This window comes from Erpetoichthys calabaricus, chromosome 6 (genome assembly GCF_900747795.2).
Source record: "Erpetoichthys calabaricus chromosome 6, fErpCal1.3, whole genome shotgun sequence".
In the NCBI taxonomy this organism is placed as follows: Eukaryota; Metazoa; Chordata; class Cladistia; order Polypteriformes; family Polypteridae; genus Erpetoichthys; species Erpetoichthys calabaricus.
The window spans coordinates 157,175,753-157,199,440 of record NC_041399.2 but is presented as its reverse complement, the minus strand read 5'-3'; the positions used below and the strand labels follow the sequence as shown (position 1 = coordinate 157,199,440).

General features: G+C 42.1%; 1 protein-coding gene across 2 annotated transcripts in view; it reads left to right on the top strand.

The window, feature by feature from the left end:
• Positions 1 to 23,688, top strand: part of fyco1a (FYVE and coiled-coil domain autophagy adaptor 1a) — a 600,194-nt gene that overhangs the window by 173,935 nt on the left and 402,571 nt on the right. For both annotated transcript variants that reach the window (XR_007935327.1, XM_028804043.2), the window contains exon 16: positions 12,135 to 12,233. Coding sequence is in view for 1 of the 2 variants with exons in the window: in XM_028804043.2 (XP_028659876.2) it covers positions 12,135 to 12,233 (99 nt within the window). In the remaining variant the exon portion in view is untranslated. The remainder of the gene's footprint in view (positions 1 to 12,134; positions 12,234 to 23,688) is intronic.

Genomic DNA, 23,688 nt, shown 5'->3' with positions numbered 1-23,688 from the left:
TGTTACATATTTGTGATGTCTTTAATTTTTTATATAAGCAAATGTGTTTAAGGATTTTACCAAATTGTCAAAAAAGCATCTTGATTTCTTTTTTAAGAAAACCAGGAGACCTATTCTGCATGCCAACATTTTATCTGCCAAGTAGATTATACTGTAGTCCACTCAAATAAAGTAGGAAGCTTGTTATCGATGCAGACTGTTAAGAAATCCTTCCACAAAGAAGCACAAACACAAAAGACCAAACCAGCCCTTATTTCTGGCCTGAGCCCATTTGAAAGATCTCTGCCACAGGCTGAGTAGGCCAAACTTGAAAGGCAAGCTTTCAGACTTACACAGGTCTAAAATGAGAGGCTTTTAAAAATCAAAAAATGTCAACAGATACCAAAAGAAGAGAGTGGAAAACCAGAAAAACCTGTGGCCAACAGGACAAAGAAAGTTCCTTGAATATCTTAAAACATTTATTGTAAAGAATTAAAAAAGGAAATCCAGGAAAAGAGCAAGGCAAAGGCAAGCTTAAACCAAACAGTACCAGTAAGTAAGAAAACAAATATCAGTACTTTTTAATCAAAGCAGAGGGCAAAACCAGGAAATCCAAATAAGAATCATAAATTAAAATCAGGAGTCACAAACTATCAATGCTGAAGTTGCTGAGACCACTGTTGGGGAAGCATTTCAGCTCCATAATTGGGTGGCCATGCCTGTTTAGGCTCTGTACACAGGAGACAAGGCAGTTGAAAGTAATAAACGAATTTAATATATACAATATAAATATAACAAAATATTACACAATAATTAATAAACACAATATCAAATATAACACAGAACAAAACCAAAAATATAACTAATAACACAATACGATAAATTCCATTTAAACAACAACAGAAAGACTAAACAAATACGAAATAAACTTGAACCAGGTCAACAACCCTAACAATGCCATAACACTGACAAATGGCACTTAGCAAGGCATGAGCTCAACAGTACCTACTTTAAAACAGGAATTTGTGTAGGTGACTGAAACGCTTTTCCACATAGTAGTGTAGCTTACAGGGAACTACCAGGGATTGTATGTCTTACTATATAAATGATGACCTGAAAATAGTTATACAGATTTAAAGGTACCAAAGTAAGAAAAAGGTGTTGGAGACTGACAGAATACCATAAAGTTTCCACAGGGCAATACAAGTCATCAAAGTCATATCTGCCGTATTTAGCTTTAGTGTTTTTCTTTGGATCATTGCTTCTTTGTGTACCTTCTCTGAATAAATCACCATTTTTATTCCTTTTGACTTTTGTGGCACTTATTTTGGGTCAGAATAGCACAAATGCAGGCTGCAGTTGATAGGACATTTTTTTAGCCAAGTTTTCTTTTATAAAGCAATTTCATAGCAAGAAGCTGTCCCAAGGTACATTACAAAGTAAACAAATTAATATAAGTCAAAAGAAGGTAGAGTGAAAGAGTTAATGAACATAAGAGTGGATTGACAAGAAAGAGTTAATGAACAGTAAAACCAAGTCAGCATTAATAATGTAGTGGTAACAGTGTCAGTTTTAGGCAGGAAATATATATGTTGTTCAAGTTAAAGTTTGTTTTATGACAAATTGAGGCAAATTAACAGATCAGGGGAAATATTCTCAGAATTTTGCAGCCACAAATGTGAGAGATGTGTTGATGAAGGGCTGTATACAGATAGCTGATCTCACGCCCCTAGTGATTATAGAAAATGATAATTTTATCTAAAATTCTGCAAAGGCATGATGGTGTATTTACAGAAATTATTTTTTGTTCTGGTGTATTGGATCTTGGTCTTGTTATTTTAAAATTATTTAAAAGGACTGCTCAAAGAAATGAAAGGAACATTTTTTAATCAGAATATAGCATCAAGTCAGTGAAACTTCTTTGATATTGATCTGGTCAATTAAGTACCAGAGGGGACTGTTAATCAGTTTCAGCTGCTTTGGTATTAATGAAATTAACAACAGGTGTACTAGAGGGGTAACAATGAGATGACCCCCAAAACAGGAATGGTTTAACAGGTCGAGGCCACTGACATTTTTCCCTCTTCATCTTTTCAGACTGTTTTTCACTAGTTTTGCATTTGACTACGGTCAGTGTCACTGCTGGTAGCATGAGACAATACCTGGACCTTATAGAGTTTGCACAGGTAGTCCAACTTCTCCAGGATGGCACATCAATACATGCCATTGCCAGAAGGTTTGCTGTGTCTCCAAGCACAGTCTCAAGGGCATGGAGGAGATTCCAGAAGACAGGCAGTTACTCTAGGAGAGCTGGACAGGGCCATAGAAGGTCCTTAACCTATCAGTAGGACCGGTATCTGCTCCTTTGGGCAAGGAGGAACAGGATGAGCACTGCCAGAGCCCTACAAAATGACCTCCAGCAAGCCACTGGTGTGAATGTCTTTGACCAAACAATCAGAAACAGACTTCATGAGGGTTGCTTGAGGGCCCGATGTCCTCTAGTGGGCCCTGTGCTCACTGCCCAGCACCGTGGAGCTCGATTGGCATTTGCCATAGAATACCAGAATTGGTAGGTCCAACACTGGTGCCCTGTGCTTTTCACAGATGAGAACAGGTTCACCTTGAACACATGTGACAGTCATGAAAGGGTCTGGAGAAGCTGTGGAGAACGTTATGCTGCCTGTAACATCGTTCAGCATGACCAGTTTGGTGGTGGGTCAGTGACGACCTGGGGAGGCATATTCATGGAGGAATGCATAGACCTCTACAGGCTAGACAACGGCACCTTGACTGCCAATGGATATCAGGATGAAATCCTTGGACCCGTTGTCAGACCATATGCTGGTGCAGTGGGTCCTGGGTTCCTCCTGGTGCACGACAATGCCCAGCCTCATGTAGTGAGAGTATGCAGACAGTTCCTGTAGGATGAAGGAATTGATACCATTGACTGGCTTCCACGCTCGCTTGACCTAAATCCAGTAGAACACCTCTGCGACATTATGTTTCAGTCCATCCGACGCAGACTGTCCAGGAGCTCAGTGATGCCCTGGTCAAGATCTGGGTGGAGATCCCCCAGGACACCATCCGTTGTCTCATTAGGATCATGCCTCGACATTGTCAGACATGCATACAGCACGCGGGGGCCATACAAACTACTGAGTACAATTTTGAGTTGCTGCAATGAAATTTTGGCAAAATGGACTAGCCTGCCGCATCATTTTTTCACTTTGATTTTCGGGGTGTCTTTGAATTCAGACCTCTGTAGGCTGACAATTTTCATTTCCATCCTTTCGTTCCTAACACATTACCCAGTCCATATCAGTATAGATATCCAGCATGATTTTTTTTCCCATTGAGATCTGATATGTTTTCAAAATGCTTCTTTAATTTTTTTGAGCAGTTTATATATACAGAGAGAGAGAACATAAGAAGGTAAATAGAAAGGTCATCAAACCTTCATACGGGCATTCCGACAGTCAGAGAATTCTTCATATACACTAATACTCTGCATTATGATATTTCTGTAGGAAAAGTAGACAAAGCATTTCTGGAGATCTGCACATCTTCACCCAGTCTTCTTCTGCCCTTCACTCCACATGCTCAGACCACTTAGTTTATTTCTCCTCAACACAACACATACTGTATCACCTCCACACTATGTCTTTCGTTGAAGGATGTACATGTGGCAGATTGACTGGCAGGTCAATGCCCAAAATGTTGCTGCATCCAAATGATGCCATCTTTCGCCTGAGAGAATAAAACTGAATTAAAAAAAAGATAAAAATAAGTTAACCTTTACAAGTACCATAAATTTACACCGGCTGTTACAGACTCAAATCAAATGTATGTTTTTATTGTATATTAGTAACAATAAGAGCAGCTGACCACTCAAAACAGTAATTCTGAGAAGCACCCAGAATCTAACTCGTGACCTTTTGATTATGAGACAGCAGTTCTTAACCACTGCACCACCCAAGAGGCCATGTCAGTATCGTACCCTAACCCGATTTCTTTTTCTTTGGTTATATTCTCGAGTAAAAGCTCACTTGTTTTGTTATATGTGTACCTTTTCTGAAAGTGTTTATTTATATTTGGACTTCAGTCTTGACACATTATTCACTTCATGTCAAAATTTTGTCGTTAGTACTATAACACGAAAAAAGTTTGTTTTAGGTATGTGTTCAACATTTCCCACATTTCCTGTCATCCTACATTTACATAGATCGTTGTAGACACGGAACACACATGAAATGCATGTGTTCCAAATAATGATATATCATTTACCCTATACAACTCCAGGCACCTCACACCCAGATAAACAAGACTTGAGCTGGGACAACTTTTTGCCCTTTCTGTGGCAGTTGGGGGGATGGAATAGTAGGCTGCTTGTTGCTTTTGCTGATCAACACATTTACAACACAAAAGACGCTAATGGAGAGGTGCAAAGGAATTTAAGGTGGCCTAGGATTCCGAGTTTTTTTGTAGGCTTCAGGGATTCTAGTGTTAAGTTGTCAGTTACTGTGAATAGTTAAGCAAGCAGCAGATGAAATAATCACCAGAAGGTGTAAAGTTAAAGATAACACATTTCTCTCTATTATAAAAAAAAAATCCTGGAAAGGAAAAGCAGGGCGACGATACATGATCTTCTCAGAAGACACTTAAAAGACCCACGAGACACAAACAATATCAAATAACACTCAGTCGTGTAAAGGCACGTAGTACACACAGATACTGTGCTCTCAGCACATATAAAGCGTATAAGGACAATGCATTCTAGATGAAATGTCAACGAATAAGCAAAGAAGAAAGAGCAGCATGGAGAAAAGAGACCCAAAAGCATTGGAGAGAAAAAAAGGCAGATAAGAGATTATGAAAGCAGTGGAATTCGAAAGGCTCAAACAAATGATGGCGCGATACACATGCAGAGAAAGGTAAAGAATATGAAAGAAGTAAAATTCAAAAGTATTGTAGCGTCCCAGCCAGGTTGAAGCCTTTTTTGCTTTAAGTGACTGTTAGGTCTGATTGAGGGATGGCTGAGTACAGCATGGAAGACTGATAGCAGCGTGACAGCAGCAGAAAGGCAGCAACGGCACCTCCTTAGCATGCGTTCAGCTGCCAACCAACCCCGACAACGTGAGCAGCATTATACATCCTGAGAAAGAAATTTAACCACGCCCGGGGCCGGAAATAAAGCACAAGTATGTTTTTACAATGTCACACGAGACAAGTCAGTGAAACATCATTTAAAACAAGTCCACGGACATCTAACTTGTCAGTTGTTGGATTACTGTTGACAGACACGCTTCATGGGCTCCCAGCTCTTAAAACAATGACAAGAGACAAGCAAAACACGCAGCTCGCCAGCAGCAAAAAGCCTGCAGATGATCAGAATGCTTCTCCTTAGTGTGCGTTCAGCCAAACTAACCCTCGCCCCCCCCCCCACAACGCGAGCGACAGAGATGCCAAGTGGCAGAAGAACAGCTGTTGTACAGGCTTTGAAATGATCAGGCAGCATGACAAGCAGAACCGGCAGCTCACCAGCAGCAGAAAGACAGCAGATTATCCGACGGCATCTCCTTAGCGTGCGTTCAGCCGCACCCCCTTCACAACACGAGCAGCGTTATACGTCCGGCGAGAAAGAGATGTAACCACGCCTGGGACCGGAAATAAAGTATTGTTTTTTACAAAAGTTTTAAAATAAAAGTGAAAATAATGCATATGTAACAATTCCCATGTAATTAATAATCTCTTTAAATTGTATATCCACTAAACCAAACCTGGGGGTGGGCGAGCAAAGCGAGCAGGGGGTGGAGCCCCCTAGTCTTTAATATTTCAAGCAAGATTATGTTTTTATTTCCATCATTCACAGGTACAAAATGCCAAAAAATTGAAAAGGGCCTGAAGCAAACGTTTGGGCACTCAACATGGTCAGTACTTAGTAATACCCCTTTTTGCAAGTATCACAGCTTGTAAATGCTTTTGTACCCACCTAAGAGTGTTTCAGTTCTACTTGGGGTATTTTCGGCCATTTGTCCTTACAAAAGCCTTCTAATTCTGCAAGATTCTTGAGCCTTCTTGCATGCACTGCTCTTTTGAAATCTAGCCACAGATTTTCAATGATGTTTAAGTCAGGGGACTGACAAAATTGTCATCTTACACCTCATAAGGTATTCCATTGCAGATTTTGAAGTGTGTTTCGGATTATTATTTTGTTGTAGGACCCATCTTCTTTTTAACTTCAACATTTTTACAAATGGTGTGACGTTTGCTTACGTAATCTGCTGGTATTTATTTGAATCCATTCTTCCCATTACCAGTGACATGTTCCCTGTGCTATTGGCTGCAGCACAAGCCCAAAGCATGATCGAGCCACCCCCATGCTTAATTGCTGGAGAGGTGTTCTTTTCCTGGAAAATCGGCAAACTTTTCTCTCCAAACACAACTTTACATATTGTGGACAAAAAGTTCTATTTTGACATCATCAGTCTGTCCGCTAGTAGTTCATAGCCGGATGGTGCTCGAGGTACCCCAAAACTCATATAAAGTACAAAGCCTCTTGAAATCAAAGTCACCAATGTTAATTGAGAAAAAAAAAGATAAACCAGTATTTCTGGGTGAGATAAAGGACAAAATCCACAACAACAATAAAAAAAATAATAAAATGTAACAATCCAGCAGAACAAAATAGTCACATCCAACAAACAGGAAGAATTCGATAAATTACTGAAAAAAATCATGTATAGTAATTATAGGCAAGGGCTGATAACATGCACATAGGCCAAAGCTGCCAAAAAAAATAAAATTGTAGAAAGAAAAAGGTTGAATAACTGATCCAATGGCTCTGTAACAGCCCAAACCCTCTCTCCCCAAATGCTGAAGTTCTCCCCAAAATCTAAGAGATTTACTGGCTTGAAAAGGTTGGGAAAATACCTTTAAGACAACCTTGAGCACGGGGGGAAAAAATTACCCTTTACAATTACGCAGAATAGCGACACCTATCCTAAACACTCCCCTCTTACTAATGGCACTGAGCCTTTTAAGTATTTCCTATTCAGTCACTTAAAGGTAATGGGCTCCTACCATTCTGATAGAGGGGGAGGAACACCTTCATATCCTTACTTTATTTCTACATATACACCATCTTACATACATCTAACACATCCCTGGAGATTACATCTAAATTCTTAAACAACAAGACATAAAATACATAAACGAATGTAGTAAAACTATTACCATACCTGTACTGCGATTGTTTTCCCATTTCGTTCTTCCTGACTGATGTGAAATCAGGTGCTTGCTGGCTTTTAGCAGCATAAAGGGAGTATTCAGCCATGCGTTGGTAGAATGAAAACTGTACGTCAACTGATCACTAACGCGGGAAGTCAGCTTCAGAAGAGGACTCTGCCAAGCCGGTAAGTGAAGACATTATCTGAAATTAAAAAAAAATAATCTGATATTTACTGGAATGATGTGCTAAGCTTAAGTGTCTTATGGGGAACCTTCACTTTACGAATCTTTCAGCACGTCACCTGTAAACTCTTTACTGTACTTTATTTGATTAAATAGCAGCTGTTGCTGGTTCTTCTGGCACCCCTCACCGACAAAAAACCCGGCGATGGGTCTGCTACTGCCACACAGTCCATTGAATTTGTTTCCAAAATGCATCAGACTTGCTTAGATGTTCATTTGCACACTTCAGGTGCTGAAGGTTGTCACTAGGGCACAGGAAAGGTTTTCTTCTGCTTACTCTATCATGAAGGTCATATTTGTTCAGTTGTCGCTGCACAGTAGAACACTGCTCCAACACAATGAGCAGTTCTTTTAGAAAGTTTTCTTTAGAACATTAGAACACTCTAGACGAGAACAGGCCATTTAGCCCCACAAAGCTCACCAGTCCTATCCACTTATTTCTTCCAAAAAAACATCAAGTCGAGTTTTGAAAGTCCCCAACGTCTTACTGTCTACCACACTACTTGGTAGCTTATTCCAAGTGTCTATTGTTCTTTGTGTAAAGAAAAACTTTCTAATGTTTGTGTGAAATTTACCCTTAACAAGTTTCCAACAGTCTCGATCCACTGTACTGATTCCCTTCATAATTTTAAACACTTCAATCATGTCGCCTCTTAATCTTCTTTTGCTTAAACTGTATAGGCTCAGCTCTTTTAATCTTTCCTCATAATTCAACCCCTGTAGCCCTGGAATCAGCCTAGTCACTCTTCTCTGGACCTTTTCTAGTGCTGCTATGTCCTTTTTGTAGCCTGGAGACCAAAACTGAACACAGTACTCAAGATAAGGCCTCACCAGTGCATTATAAAGGTTGAGCATAACCTCCTTGGACTTGTACTCCACACATCGTGCTATATAACCTAACATTCTGTTAGCCTTCTTAATGGCTTCTGAACACTATCGGGAAGTCGATAGCTTAGAGTCCACTATGACTCCTAAATCCTTCTCATAAGGTGTACTCTCGATTTTCCGACCGCCCATTGTGTATTCAAACCTAACATTTTTACTTCCTATGTGTAATACTTTACATTTACTGACATTAAATTTCATCTGCCACAAATCTGCCCAAGCCTGTATGCTATCCAAGTCCTTCTGTAATGATATAACGGATTCCAAATTATCTGCTAATCCACCTATCTTGGTATCACCTGCAAACTTAACCAGCTTGTTACTTATATTCCTATCTAAATCATTTATATATATTTAAAATAGCAGCGGTCCTAGCACTGACCCCTGTGGAACACCACTCTTAACATCAGCCAGTTCTGATGAGGTTCCTCTCACCATCACCATCTGCTTCCTGTGTCTGAGCCAATTCTGCACCCATCTAAAAACATCACCCTGAACTCCCACTTCTTTTAATTTGATGCCCAACCTTTCATATGGCACCTTATTAAATGCTTTCTGAAAGTCCAGATAAATAATATCATATGCTCCACTTTGATCATATCCTTTTGTTGCCTCCTCATAGAAATCCAGCATGTTAGTAAAACACGACCTCCCTCTTATGAACCCATGCTGACTGTTCCTAATAACTCCTGTCCTTGCCAGGTGTTGCTCAATCTTATCCTTAATAATTCCTTCCATTAATTTTCCTGTGATGCATGTTAAGCTTACTGGCCTATAGTTGCTTGGATCTGCCCTGTCACCCTTTTTATATAATTGGATTATATTTGCCATTTTCCAGTCCTTCGGAATCTCTCCAGTGTACAGTGACTTCCAAAAAATATGTGTCAAGGGTTTATATATGTACTCGCTAGCCTCCTTAAGAACTCGAGGGTAAATATTATCTGGCCCTGGTGATTTGTTTGATTTCATCTTATTTAATCTGAGCAGCACTTCTCCCTCTACAATTTCCAAATCCCTCAGTACCTCCATAGTAGTACCTGTTACCTCTGGGAGGTTATCCACTTGCTCACTTGTGAACACCTCAGAAAAATGTAAGTTTAGGGAATCCGCTATTTCACTGTATCTTTTAATTCCCCTTTACTATTTCTGATGCACTTGACCTCCTCCTTGACTGTTCTTCTACTACTAAAATACTGAAAGAATATCTGAGGGTCGTCTTTTGCCTTATCTTCTATATTCCTCTCCAACTGTCATTTAGCCTCCCTGATATCCTTCTTAATGGTTGCCCTCATGTTCTCATACGCTCTACAAATCACTTTGCAGTCTTTAGTCTTATATGCTTTATAAAGCAGTTTTTTCCTTTGCAACTACTTGTGAACACCTCAGAAAAATGTAAGTTTAGGGAATCCGCTATTTCACTGTATCTTTTAATTCCCCTTTACTATTTCTGATGCACTTGACCTCCTCCTTGACTGTTCTTCTACTACTAAAATACTGAAAGAATATCTGAGGGTCGTCTTTTGCCTTATCTTCTATATTCCTCTCCAACTGTCATTTAGCCTCCCTGATATCCTTCTTAATGGTTGCCCTCATGTTCTCATACGCTCTACAAATCACTTTGCAGTCTTTAGTCTTATATGCTTTATAAAGCAGTTTTTTCCTTTGCAACTTCTTTTTTAAATCTTTATTAATCCACTGTGGAGTTTTTTTAAGTTTCCTATTAATTCCAAATTTAGGTATATATCTGTCCTGCATTACATGTAAAAACATTTTTAAACCTGTTCCACCCCTCCTCGACTGTCTCCCCACTTAAAATCTTATCCCAGTGTATCATACTTAGACATCGTCGCATCTGCTCAAAATTAGCCCTACCAAAGTTCAACTTAACAATTTTAGTCTTTGCATCTGTACTCTTACAAAGTACTGAGAATTGTATTACATTATGGTCACTTGACCCTAGTGGTTCAATCACCTCTACACCCTCAATTCTGTCCTGATTATTACAAAATACTAAATCCAGGCAGGCTTCACCCCTTGTTGGTGCTTTAACATGCTGTGTTAAAAAACAGTCACTGATTACTTCTAAAAACTCCTGCTCTTGTGCTCCTCCATCTGCAATGTTATCCCAGTTAATATTTGGATAATTAAAGTCCCCCATGATTATAATATCTCCCTGTAAACTTGCCTTTTTGATATTACTAAAAAGATGTGTGTTAAAATTACTGTCTGAATTGGGTGGTCTATAACACACTCCTAAAATAAGACCTCTTTCCCTAATATTTTCCAGGCGAAGCCACATGTCCTCACTAAGATGGGGCTCATCATCCAACTGAAGAGGACTTTCATTTAAATCCTGTTTGGCATAAACAGCAACCCCACCTCCTTTTCTGTTTTGCCTGTCCTTCCTAAAAAATGTGTATCCCTCTGTGTTACACTCATCCCCATCTTTGTTATTTAGCCAGGTTAGCTTGGTCTTCCAGACCTCAACATGACTTCCACTGTTCCAAGTTAACTGCCATTAAGATATCATTTTGCTTAACTTCTTAATAACATGACAAACTGAGGAAACAGCTACATGAAAACACGTTGGTATCTTTTCTATCCTTCTACTGCTTTGTGAGCATCAATTATTTTATTTTTCAGAGTGCTAGGTAGCTACTTAGAGGAGTCCATGGCTGCTGATTGTTGGACAAGATCTGAAGAGTCAGGGAATTGATACAACTTTGCAATTTGCATCACCTGGAGTTTCCTAACAATGATGGTTGTCCTAACAAGCCAATTAAAGTCTGAGACCTTGGTTAAAGTTATCTGAGACCTCATATATCTTGGGGTGCCCAAACATTTGCATGGTGCTTCTTTCCTTTTGTCACTGTACAATTCTTCAAAACAAAAATGATACACTATTGCATAAAATGCTGATAAGAAATGTGTCATCTTTACCTTTATGCCCTTTGGTGATCAGTTAGTTTTTTGCATACTTAACTATGCACAGTAACAGACATTTTAAGCAAGGGTGACCAAAACTTTACATGCCACTTGTCATGCTTAGTTTGAAGAGTTGCACAAGAGATAAGAAGAAGAGACCAGGTTTCCAGGGAAGTATAACCTTATTGCTGATAGGTGGGGACACTCTGTAGACTTTATTCAAAAAAGAGTTTTTCTTCAACATACAGTTGCCCAACACTAGCTCCCTTCTTCAGATTAAAAGAACACAAAGTCTTCCATTTTGAGCAGGTTCAGTGGCCCAGAAGCAGCAGCTGGGGCAGACACAGTCTGGAGGAGAGAGGAAAGAAGAGTGAGCAATTGGGCTGGACAGAACTTGAAATTTTAAATGTTCTAAACATCATGTGACAAACATGTCACATGGCAAGCCTGCAGACCTGCAGAGAGCCTGTTAAGAGTATCCTTGTATGCTTGTATTCCATTGAATTTTTTGAAAGGGCAGCTGTGTTTCTTTGTCATTGGTTTAGTGTTTAATAGAGAGTCAGTGCGCAGCTAACAGTGTAAGCATATAAGTGCCGATGTTAAGCGGTAGGAATGAGCAGCAGACCAGCTACTGAACTGTCTTTGCGTGACTGCCACTGCTGTCATAGACAGCGAATCTATGGTGGCATCATCAGGCTCACACTGTATGTACTGTATATTTGTTATGATAATTGTAGTTCATCTATCCTCTATGAAATCCAATTAAATCTAGTTCAAGGTCATTGAATGGAAGCCTATCCTAACACCATAAGTTTAAGATGATTTGAAATCAGTTTTATGTAGTTATTTATATTCATATTTATTTTTGTTTCTAGAAACTCAAACTCAAATTTCACTTCTTCAAATGAAATAGAGGAGCAGATATCAACTGTACAGGATGCAGAAGTAAATTTGCTCAAGTCTGGAGAGTTGACGTAAGTGGATTTTATCTATTAGTTAGAATGACAGAGCCAAGATTTATGGTCTTGTACCATCTGTATGTGCTGCTGAAAAAATCTCATAGAAGAGCTGTTGAGATGATAACCTGCACTAAGTGTGAATCCCTAAGAAATCAATTTTATCATATTTTGAAATAAAGCAGGGAAATTGCAGAATTAATTATGTAATCGGTGTTTCAATTCATCCCAAAGGAGTTCAGTAGGTCAGGGTCAGGGTTCTGTGCAGGCCATTTCAGTTTCTCCACATCAAACTTGTCAAAACACGTCTATGTCTTTACCTTGACTGTACCCCTGGCTTTGTGCGTGGGGTACGGCAATGTTGGAACAGAAACAAGGCCGTTCCTAAACTGTTGCCAGAAAGGAAGAAGTGCACTATTGTTTAAAATATGTTTATATGGTGTAGCATTAACAGCATCCATCACTGGAACCATGGGCTGTAGTCCAGACTCTGAAACACTGCCCCAGACCATTATCCCTCCTCTACCGAACTTTACAGTAGGCGTTGTAGTAAAGTTGTGCTGTCGTGGCATCTGCCAAACGTAGATTCATCCATCAGACTGCCATATAGTGAAGTGTGATTAATCTACATTATTAATCCACAGTTTTAATTTATGCACCGAGGCACCGACACACATGCGCAGTGCGCCGCGGCGCCCCAGAGTCAAACGCAGCGGCTTCCCAGAGTCAGTAGGTGGCGCCCAAACAACATGGATAAAAACAATGAACGAAGGCGCCCACACAAAGAAACCACTTTAGTTCAAATGGGGTTATTGAATTAAATGGAAAGTTTACCATGCCTACGACCTGTGAACTAAACCTGAGGTAAAGCGTGCACACCAAGTTGTACAGCCGCCCGGACGCAACTGGACACACCACCACATATACGACGACACAGCCATAAACAAACAAAAACGAGACTGCATGAAGAAAAACAATAACAGAAGCGCGTTGAAATGAACTGTTCCAGGACGCACCCACCCTCCATGATATTTCATCACGCACCGGCTTCCCCCCTGGGAATGGCCCATACTGCTTTCGCGTGTATTGACAAATATTGCATCGGATTGGAACAGTGCACCCTGAGCCAAATCACCACCGCAAATGTGCACAAATGTACGTGTTACATCTAGATGACGCAGTGTATCAACCACAGAGCTAATAATGAGAAATGTAGCTGAAGTCATAAACAATCACCCATTAGCAAACTGTATAAAAATTCTACATGAAGTTGAAAGAGAAGCCAATACAAAAGCAGAGGCGGACGGTGTGGCACCAACTACAATTGCCTTAGTGCTAATAAAGGACAAAGAACAGGATCCAAGACGATACAATGTTCCCATCGTTAATGAAGTGGCAATTGGGTTTCAAAGTGATGACGGTGAGCCTCAGTTTCACCGCGATATTGTCATGCATTTACGTCCTGATGGAAACAGGGGGCCTACAACGCGCTTCTGAAACACCACAACCGCATGAGTCACAGCTCCAAAAAGAAACCGCTTTAGTACAAATATATTTATTTAATTAAATGACATTTCCCAGGACGCACCCACCCTCCATGAGGTGATTGCCATTCTTTGATTTGCCATTCTTTCGAGAATTGCGGGCTTGCTGGTCACTCCAGAAAACACGTTTTCATGTGTCCAGAATCCGTGGTGGTGTGCTTTATACTTCTCTGGCTGATGCTTGGCATTGGATATAGTGATCTTAGGCTTGGGCATTGAAATCTATTTCATGAAGCTCATGATACGCAGTTCTTGTGATGATGTTGATTCTTTGTTTTTGTATATGTTTTTTTCAGTGAATTATAAATTATAGAGGTATTGTAGAGGTAATGTTAGTAAATGTAGAGCATAGTGTCTTTTTGGACTAAACTAAAAGCAAGTTTTATATTCAGAACTAACTTTAACCTTTAGTCAGTTGTGCACATGTGATTATGCTTCAACAATCATTTTGTACCTACACTATTTTAGTAATACCAGCTAAATTGAAATTTAGGCATTGTGTTTTTAAATTTGTTACATAATGTTACCATGTGAGAAAGTGATCTGGCTACATATAGAGAATGTTTTTTTAAATAAATATTTAAAAAATATAGAAATATATAATTGCATATGGTAATCCACAACCCAGCCACAGGGGATGCAAAAACCAGTGTGTTTCTTCGTACCGGTACCAAGCCCGGATAAATGGGAAGGGTTACATCAGGAAGGGCATCCGGTGTAAAATTTTTCCAAATCAAAGTGCGGACAACAATGCAAATTTCCATACTGGATCGGTCGAGCCCCGGGTTAACAACGACCACAACCAGTACTGTTAGCCAACAGGATGCGGGCGGAAATCGAGCTACTGTTGGCTGAAGAAGAAGAATAAGAAGGAGAAGAAGAGGGGGGAGATGTGTCCGGAGGCAGGAGGACAGGAGGAAGGTAAAGAGAGTGGAACTGAGGGTAGGAACTTTGAATGTTGGCAGTATGACTGGTAATGGGAGAGAGTTAGCAGATATGATGGAGAGAAGGAAGGTTGATATATTGTGCGTGCAAGAGACTAAATGGAAGGGGAGTAAGGCCGGGTGGATTGGAGGTGGATTCAAATTGTTCTGTCATGGTGTGGATAGGAGAAGAAATGGAGTAGGGGTTATTCTGAAGGAACAGTATGTCAAGAGTGTTTTGAGGTGAAAAGAGTGTCAGACAAAGTAATGATTATGAAGCTGGAAATTGGAGGTGTGATGATGAATGTTGTTAGTGCTGTGACAGATTGAGGTCTCCGTGACCCATTGAACCCTCAGACTAGACGTCAGACACCGGGTAAAAGTCCAAATATAATATTTATTATTATAAATAAGTGCACAAAGCACCCTCCTCTCCACAATACTCAATAACAAACCACAATAATCAATCCTCCACACTCCCAGACACTTTGCCACCCTTCCTCCCAGCTCAGCTCAGTGTACTGGGCTTCCCAGAGTCCTTTTATACACCCTGACCCGGAGGTGTTCCCATTCAACAGTCCACAGTTCCTTTTCCCTTCCGCGTCAGGGTAAACAGTTCTTTTCTTCAACCCGGGAGCACATCGTTTCTTCCTGTCACATGACCGTGACGTACTCCCGGGTTATAGGGCACATGCGAGCCTACGAGCCCCCCTACAGCGACGCCTGGTGGCCCCTAAGGTATCCAGCAGGGCTGTGTATAAAAACTACATAGTCCATGAGGCCCTGCTGGAACTCGGGGCATGTCCAAGCTGCTGGGAGAGCTCCTCCTGGCAGCCTGGGGGTGAGGGCCGGAGTAGAAAGCCGGCAATCCTTCACAATACCCCCCCCTTAGCGAAGCCAACTGGGGCGAAGTGACCAGCCCCACGAGGGACGTCCTCCTCCAGGAGGACGCGTTAGCCGAACCTTGGTGACGTTGTCTAGGCTCCCCAGCGAACCTTGGGGGAACGGTGTATCTTCTGTCCCACCGCTCCCCTGTCCTCTGGGGACAGCTTCGCCACAAATGGCCTGGTCGACAGCAGTTGTAGCACCGACGCTGCCCTCCTGGTAGTCTCTCTTCCCGAGACCTGAAACATCTCGGGAATTCTGTCAGCTCCACCCTCTCCTCCGCTAAGGAGGGTTTTTCGGCCGCTTTGCTGCTCTCTGCCTGTTTCTTTACTTTGTCAAGAGACCCGCTTTTTATTTCGGGGATCTCCTGCTTACTCTGGGGCTTGTGCACAGCGTGAGGCTCTCTATGGAGAAGAGAGAGCCTCTTTGCTGTTTGCACGCCCGTTGTCCTATGTATTGTAGGAGGCGGCGTCATTAGCACCACATCATTCCGGGTAACAGCACTTTCCAGCTGCCCTGGTTTGATTGGCACTTCCTCCGCCCCTCCAGTAACTAATGACAACTCCCTTATCACTTTATCAGGAGACTCCCGTTTCTCTTTTAGGATCTCCTTTTTAATCTGGGGCTTGTCCGCAGTTTGGATCTCTTTATTAACAGAAAAGAGTCCTTTTACTGTCTGAACGCCCTTTGACTTTACATTAACCCGAGGCGGCGTCTTCAGCACCTTATCGCCCCGAGAGACAGTACCTTCCAACTGCTCCGGTTTGATTGGCGCTTCCTCCGCCCCTTCTGTCCTTATCCCACTCTCTCTTGTAGGGCTCGCAGTGGTTTGGCTCCCGCTACTTATCAAATGCGGGCCCGTTTCAGACTGCGTCCCTATTTCATTATATACGGTACCGCCATTTCCTACTTGTACCGCCAAATCATATAACACGGGATGCTCCCTACCTAGTCGCCGCAGGTATTCCTCCACCTTTCTAAAAGGCGCTTCGGCCGCTGCTCCCAGATCCCCAACGATCTTCTTTATCGTCGCCACAACCTGTAAGAAACTGTGCACAGGCTGAAGCAACTTCTCCAGCTCGTGCACGTCCAAAAAGTTATTTAATTCAGCCGGAGGTATGCTCAGGAGATCACTAGCCTTACCCTCCAGCTGGGAGCCAATGAGCACGTCCGCTGTCGGCACGTGCTCTGACGGGATTCACGGAGGCTTCTGGGATTTAGAGTTTTCTTCGTCCGAGGGCCGGGTTGCCTTCTTTGGCAAACTGCCGTCTGTCTTTAATAATTTGTCGACAGATCGAACAGCTACATCTCAGCCCCCCTTACCTTCTTGCGGGTTGAGCGGTGCTTCGCTCGCCTCCCCCTTCCTTTTCGGAAAAACCAAGTCCGTCTTTTCCTGGTTGAAGACGTAAACAGCTGGACACGGACCTTCTCCTTCGGGGTGGGTCACGTGTCCGTCGCCAGCACCCGACATGCGGAAGTCTTTCTCACTCGACTGCTCCACTGATGTGAGTGCACTACTGCCTTCTGCATTCTCTCCTGCCTCCCGCAGAACCTCCGGATGGACCCCTGGGAGGTATGCGCACGGGACAAAATGCGTTATTTTAAATAAGTTTTCAAATTCGCTCCCGGCACATACCTCATTTCCATCGTCCTCTTCCGGATGCTTCTCCCGAAGCACGTAGCCACTCCGTGGCTCATCATGAGAGCAGGCAATGTTGAGCATTAGACCTCTGCTGTTGCTGGCGCTCTGCTTTGTCTTCTTCTTTCCCATGACGTCCTTGGTAAAGGTGAGGTTTGGCGATTTTTCTGCATGTCTGGACGCTGCCTTCTCCGGGTTCTCTGCCCACAGTAAAATTTATTTATGTACAGGTCCTCTGCCAAAATCGACGGCCAGAGAATCCTGCCGACTACGCCAACTGTGACAGATTGAGGTCTCCGTGACCCCTTGAACCCTCAGACTAGACGTCAGACACCAGGTAAAAGTCCAAATATAATATTTATTATTATAAATAAGTGCACAAAGCACCCTCCTCTCCACAATACTCAATAACAAACCACAATAATCAATCCTCCACACTCCCAGACACTTTGCCACCCTTCCTCCCAGCTCAGCTCAGTGTACTGGGCTTCCCAGAGTCCTTTTATACACCCTGACCCGGAGGTGTTCCCATTCAACAGTCCACAGTTCCTTTTCCCTTCCGGGTCAGGGTATACAGTCCTTTTCTTCAACCCGGGAGCACATCGTTTCTTCCTGTCACGTGACCGTGACGTACTCCCGGGTTATAGGGCACATGCGAGCCTACGAGCCCCCCTACAGCGATGCCTGGTGGCCCCCAAGGTATCCAGCAGGGCTGTGTATAAAAACTACATAGTCCATGAGGCCCTGCTGGAACTCGGGGCATGTCCAAGCTGCTGGGAGAGCTCCTCCTGGCGGCCTGGGGGTGAGGGCCGGAGTAGAAAGCCGGCAATCCTTCACAGTGCATATGTCCCACAAGTTGGGTGTGCAATGGATAAGAAAGAAGATTTTTGGAGTGAGCTGGATAAAGTGATGAACAGCGTACCCAAGGGACAGAAAGTGGTGATTGGAGCGGATTTCAATGGACATGTTGGTGAGGGGAACAGAGGAGACGAGGTGGTGATGGGTAGGTATTGTGTCAAGGAGAGGAATGAAGAAGGTCAGATGATAGTGGATTTTGCCAAAAGGATGGACATGGCTGTGGTGAATACGTATTTTAAGAAGAGGGAGGAACATAGAGTTATGTACAAGAGTGAAGGAAGATGCACTCAGGTAGATTACATCCTATGCAGAAGAGTCAATCTGAAGGAGATTGAAGAGTGCAAAGTGGTGGCAGGGGAAAATGTAGTTAAGCAGCATAGGATGGTGGTCTGTAGGATGACGTTGAAGATCAAGAAGAGGAAGAGAGTTAGGGCAGAGCCAAGGATCAAATGGTGGAAGTTGAAAAAGGAAGACTGCAAGGTTGAGTTTAGGGAGAAGGTAAGACAGGCACTGGGTGGTAGTGAAGAATTACCAGACAGTTGGGAAACTACAGCAGATGTAGTAAGTGTGACAGCAAGAAGGGTGCTTGGCGTGACATCTGGACAGAGGAAGGAGGAAAAGGAAAGCTGGTGGTGGAATGGGGAAGTACAGGAGAGTATACAGAGGAAGAAGATGGCAAAGAAGAAGTGGAATAGTCAGAGAGATGCAGAAAGTAGACAAGAGTACAAGGAGATAAGGCGCTTGGTGAAGAGAGAGGTGGCGAAGGCTAAAGAAAAGGCGTATCATGAGTTGTATGAGGAGTTAGACACTAAGGAGGGAGAAAAGGACATGTACCGATTGGCTAGACAGAGGGAGCGAGCTGGGAAAGATGTGCAGCAGGTTAGGGTGATAAAGGATAAAGATGGAAACATCCTGAAAAAGCGAAGAGAGTGTGTTGAGCAGATGGAAAGAGTACTTTGAGAGGCTGATGAATGAAGAGAATGAGAGAGAAGAGGTTGGATGATGTGGAGATAGTGAATCAGGAAGTACAACGGATTGGCAAGGAGGAAGTGAAGACAGCTATGAAGAGGATGAAGAATGGAAAAGCTGTTGGTCCAGATGACATACCTGTGGAAGCATGGAGGTGTTTAGGAGAGATGGCAATGGAGTTTTTAACCAGATTGTTTAATGGTATCTTGGAAAGTGTGAGGATGCCTGAGGAGTGGAGAAGAAGTGTACTGGTGCAGATATTTAAGAATAAGGGGAATGTGCAGGACTGTTGTAACTACAGGGGGGATAAAATTCATGAGCCACAGCATGAAATTATGGGAAAGTGTATTGGAAGCTAGGTTAAGAAGTGAGGTGATGATTAGTGAGCAGCAGCAGTATGGTTTCATGCCAAGAAAGAGCACCACAGATGTGATGTTTGCTCTGAGGGTGTTGATGGAGAAGTATAGAGAAGGCCAGAAGGAGTTGCATTGCATCTTTGTGGACCTGGAGAAAGCATATGACAGGGTGCCTCGAGAGGAGTTGTGATATTGTATGAGGAAGTCGGGAGTGGCAGAGAAGTATGTAAGAGTTGTATAGGATATGTACGAGGGAAGTGTGACCATGGTGAGATCTGCGGTAGGAGTGACGGATGCATTCAAAGTGGAAGTGGGATTACATCAGGGTGGACAGGTTGACAGACAAGATTAGACATGAGACCCTGTGGACTATGATGTTTGCTGATGACATTGTGATCTGTAGGGAACAGGTTGAGGAGACCCTAGAGAGGTGGAGATATGCTCTAGAGAGGACAGGAATGAAGGTCAGTAGGAACAAGACAGAGAGTACATGTGTGTAAATAAGAGGGAGGTCAGTGGAATGGTGAGGGTGCAAGGAGTAGAGTTGGCGAAGGTGGATGAGTTTAAATTCTTGGGATCAACAGTACAGAGTAATGGGGATTGTGGAAGAGAGGTGAAAAAGAGAATGCAGGCAGGTTTGGAATGGGTGGAGAAGAGTGTCAGGAGTGATTTGTGACAGACGGATATCAGCAAGAGTGAAAGGGAAGGTCTGCAGGACTGTAGTGAGATCAGCTATGTTATATGGTTTGGAGACACTGGCATTGACCAGAAAGTAGGAGCTGGAGGTAGAAGAGTTAAAGATGCTAAGATTTCCATTGGGTGTGACAAGGATGGATAGGATTAGAAATGAGTACATTAAAGGATCATTTCAAGTTGGACGGTTGGGAGACAAAGTCAGTGAGGCGAGATTGAGTTGGTTTGGACATGTGCAGAGGAGAGATGCTGAGTGTATTGGGAGAAGGATGCTAAGGATAGAGCTGCCAGGCAAGAGAAAAAGAGGAAGGCGCAAGAGAAGGTTTATGGATGTGGTGAGAGAGGACATGCTGGTGATGGGTGTAACAGAACATGATGCAGAGGACAGAAAGAAATGGACGAAAATGATTCGCTGCAGCAACCCCTAACGGGAGCAGCCGAAAGAAGAAGACGAAAGTAGAAGATATGGTAATCCACAGAGTTGTAGGGAGCATATTCCGGTTGGCTTTTGGGCAAAAGGTTTGAATTTGATCCAGGAGAGCCCAGTTCATTATTCATTGTAGAAAATATACAAACACACAGTTAACCTCACTGAAGCTGGGTCAACTTAAAGACACCAGATAATCTTAAGAAGCTAAGTGTGGGTGGAAATCAGTTTAAGATAAGAGGAACACATCCATACACAAGATAAACATGCTAACAGTACAAAGGCCACACTTCTTTCCTTCTACTTGTGAATGTAGATTTTCCCTGTGTTCCATACTGTTTTTTTCTGGATTATAGGGGTTGTCTTAAAGGTGATGGAACATTTAGCTCTGTTTATTTCTATGTTTTTTTTTCCAGCTCCCAAACTCTTCTCTTAGTACTGACAGCATTCCTTCCCATAATCTGAAAATGCTCCTGGTAACAATGGACACAAGGGCAGAATTAACTGTGAATAGGACATCAGTCTATTAAAAGCACAATCACAAAAGTATTCACATAAACACACATAAGCCATTTCAAACATACTAGTAATGTAGAAAGAAAAAAATTGTTTATCATTTTCTACCTCATAAGCAATCAGTTTTTTATGTTTTTTCTGTTTACATTGACTTATAAAGTGGGCTGAAAAAAATTGCATGGAGTTGACAAGTGAATGCATGAAAAAAAAGAAGTGCGGGGCACAACAGGTTTAACCTATTATTGCTGCCCACAGTTCCTTATATTACTTTTTGTTTTGTTTTCTGTTTTTATGATGGTTATCATTCTTCATGACAACTACTTGCTTTCCTCATTGCAATTTCAGTGATTAATCAGTCGCAGACTGTGTTTTCACCTTTGGTAATTTGATACGTGGGCAGTTGATATATTTTCAGCATCATCCAGCACTAAGATAGATCTTCATCATTTGTTATTAATTTTAAACATACCGGTAAATACTGTAGTTGATAAAGTTAACAACAATATGAGAACATCTAATAAGCAAGAAAGTTTGTCTGTCCCAATGTTCGTCACAGTGCATTCACCAAGTGAGTGGAAGAGTAATTATCCATAAGCTACAGTTTTGATGATTAATAACAAATTTTAAATGCGTGAACATTATTAAAAATATTAAGGAAACCCCTAAAACAGTAAATTCTAATTTAATTCAGAAAAAAATTATATATCAAGGTTGTGAGAAATGCGGCAACACTGTCGCATTATCCACACCTAATCGAGGCTACTATTCTACTATACTATTTCCGAATCGGAAGTGAGAGGATGTTTTCATTCCATGTATACCTATGATTTGCAATGAACTCCCTTTCAAATTCATACAACTTCAAATTCCAGTACATCTTGCATTTGTGATGTTCATAAAAAAAGCGAAAGGACAATCACTTAAAGTTACTAGAGTTTACCTCATAGAATCATTCTTTTCACATGGCCAGCTATACATCGCCTGTTCCAGAGTAGGATCAGGAAATAATTTATACGTTCTTGTTCCTGATGGTGAAATGAAAAACGTCATATATCATAAGGCACTCTAAATGATTCGTAGCAATTATAATCCATTATTCATTAATAATGGCAGTTTGACTTTTGAACTACAATGATCCCTCCTGAATCGCGGGGGTTGCGTTCCAGAACCCCCTGTGAAAGGTGAAAATCTGTGAAGTAAAAACCATATGTTTATATGGTTATTTTTATATTGTCACGCTTGGGTCACAGATTTGCACAGAAACACAGGAGGTTGTAGAGACAGGAACTTTATTGAAACACTGCAAACAAACATTTGTCTCTTTTTCAAAAGATTAAACGTGCTCCATGACAAGGCAGAGATGACAGTTCCGTCTCACAATTAGAGAATGCAAACATATCTTCCTCTTCAAAGGAGTGTGCGTCAGGAGCAGAGATTGTCTCAGAGAGAGAGAGAGAGAGAAAAGCAAACAATCAAAAATCAATAGGTGCAGTTCAGGCTTTTAAGTATGCGAAGCATATCGCATGACAAAGCAGCTGCAAGTAAGCCCAGCAAGGAAGGGAGCAATGTGAAGGTAGTCATTCAGCATTTTTTAGAGGAGCGTCCGTATCATCTAGGGGTGTGAACAGCCCCCCTGCTCACACCCCCTCCGTCAGGAGCAAAGAATGTCAGAGAGAGAGAAAAAAAGCAAACAGTCAAAAGCACCGCGTGGGAAGCATATCGCGCGACAAAGCAGCCGCAAGTAAGCCCAGCAAGGAAGGGAACAATGGGAAGGTAGTCTTTCAGCGTTTTTTAGAGGAGCGTCCATATCCTTTAGGGGTGCGAACAGCCCTCCTGCTCACAATATATTTGAGGAGTTTTATTTAATATGTAATACAGTAATCCCTCCTCCATCGCGGGGGTTGCGTTCCAGAGCCACCTGCGAAATAAGAAAATCCGCGAAGTAGAAACCATATGTTTATATGGTTATTTTTAGATTGTCATGCTTGGGTCACAGATTTGCGCAGAAACACAGGAGGTTGTAGAGAGACAGGAACGTTATTCAAACACTGCAAACAAACATTTGTCTCTTTTTCAAAAGTTTAAACTGTGCTCCATGACAAGACAGAGATGACAGTTCAGTCTCACAATTAAAAGAATGCAAACATATCTTCCTCTTCAAAGGAGTGAAGCAAACAAATCAATAGGGCTGTTTGGCTTGTAAGTATGCGAAGCACCGCGGCACAAAGCTGTTGAAGGCAGCAGCTCACACCCCCTCCGTCAGGAGCAGAGAGAGAGAGAGACAGATAAAAAAATCAATACTTGCCCTTTGAGCTTTTAAGTATGCGAAGCACCGTGCAGCATACTTAAAAGCTGCACACAGAAGGTAGCAACGTGAAGATAATCTTTCAGCATTTATAGACGAGCGTCCGTATCGTCTAGGTGTGCGAACAGCCCCCCTGCTCACACCCCCTATGTCAGGATCACAGATATTCAGCGCAAGAGAGAGAGAAAGAAAAGTAAGTTGGGTAGCTTCGCAGCCATCTGCCAATAGCGTCCCTTGTATGAAATCAACTGGGCAAACCAACTGAGGAAGCATGTACCAGAAATTAAAAGACCCATTGTCCTCAGAAACCCGCGAAGCAGCGAAAAATCCGCGATATAGATTTAAATATGCTTACATA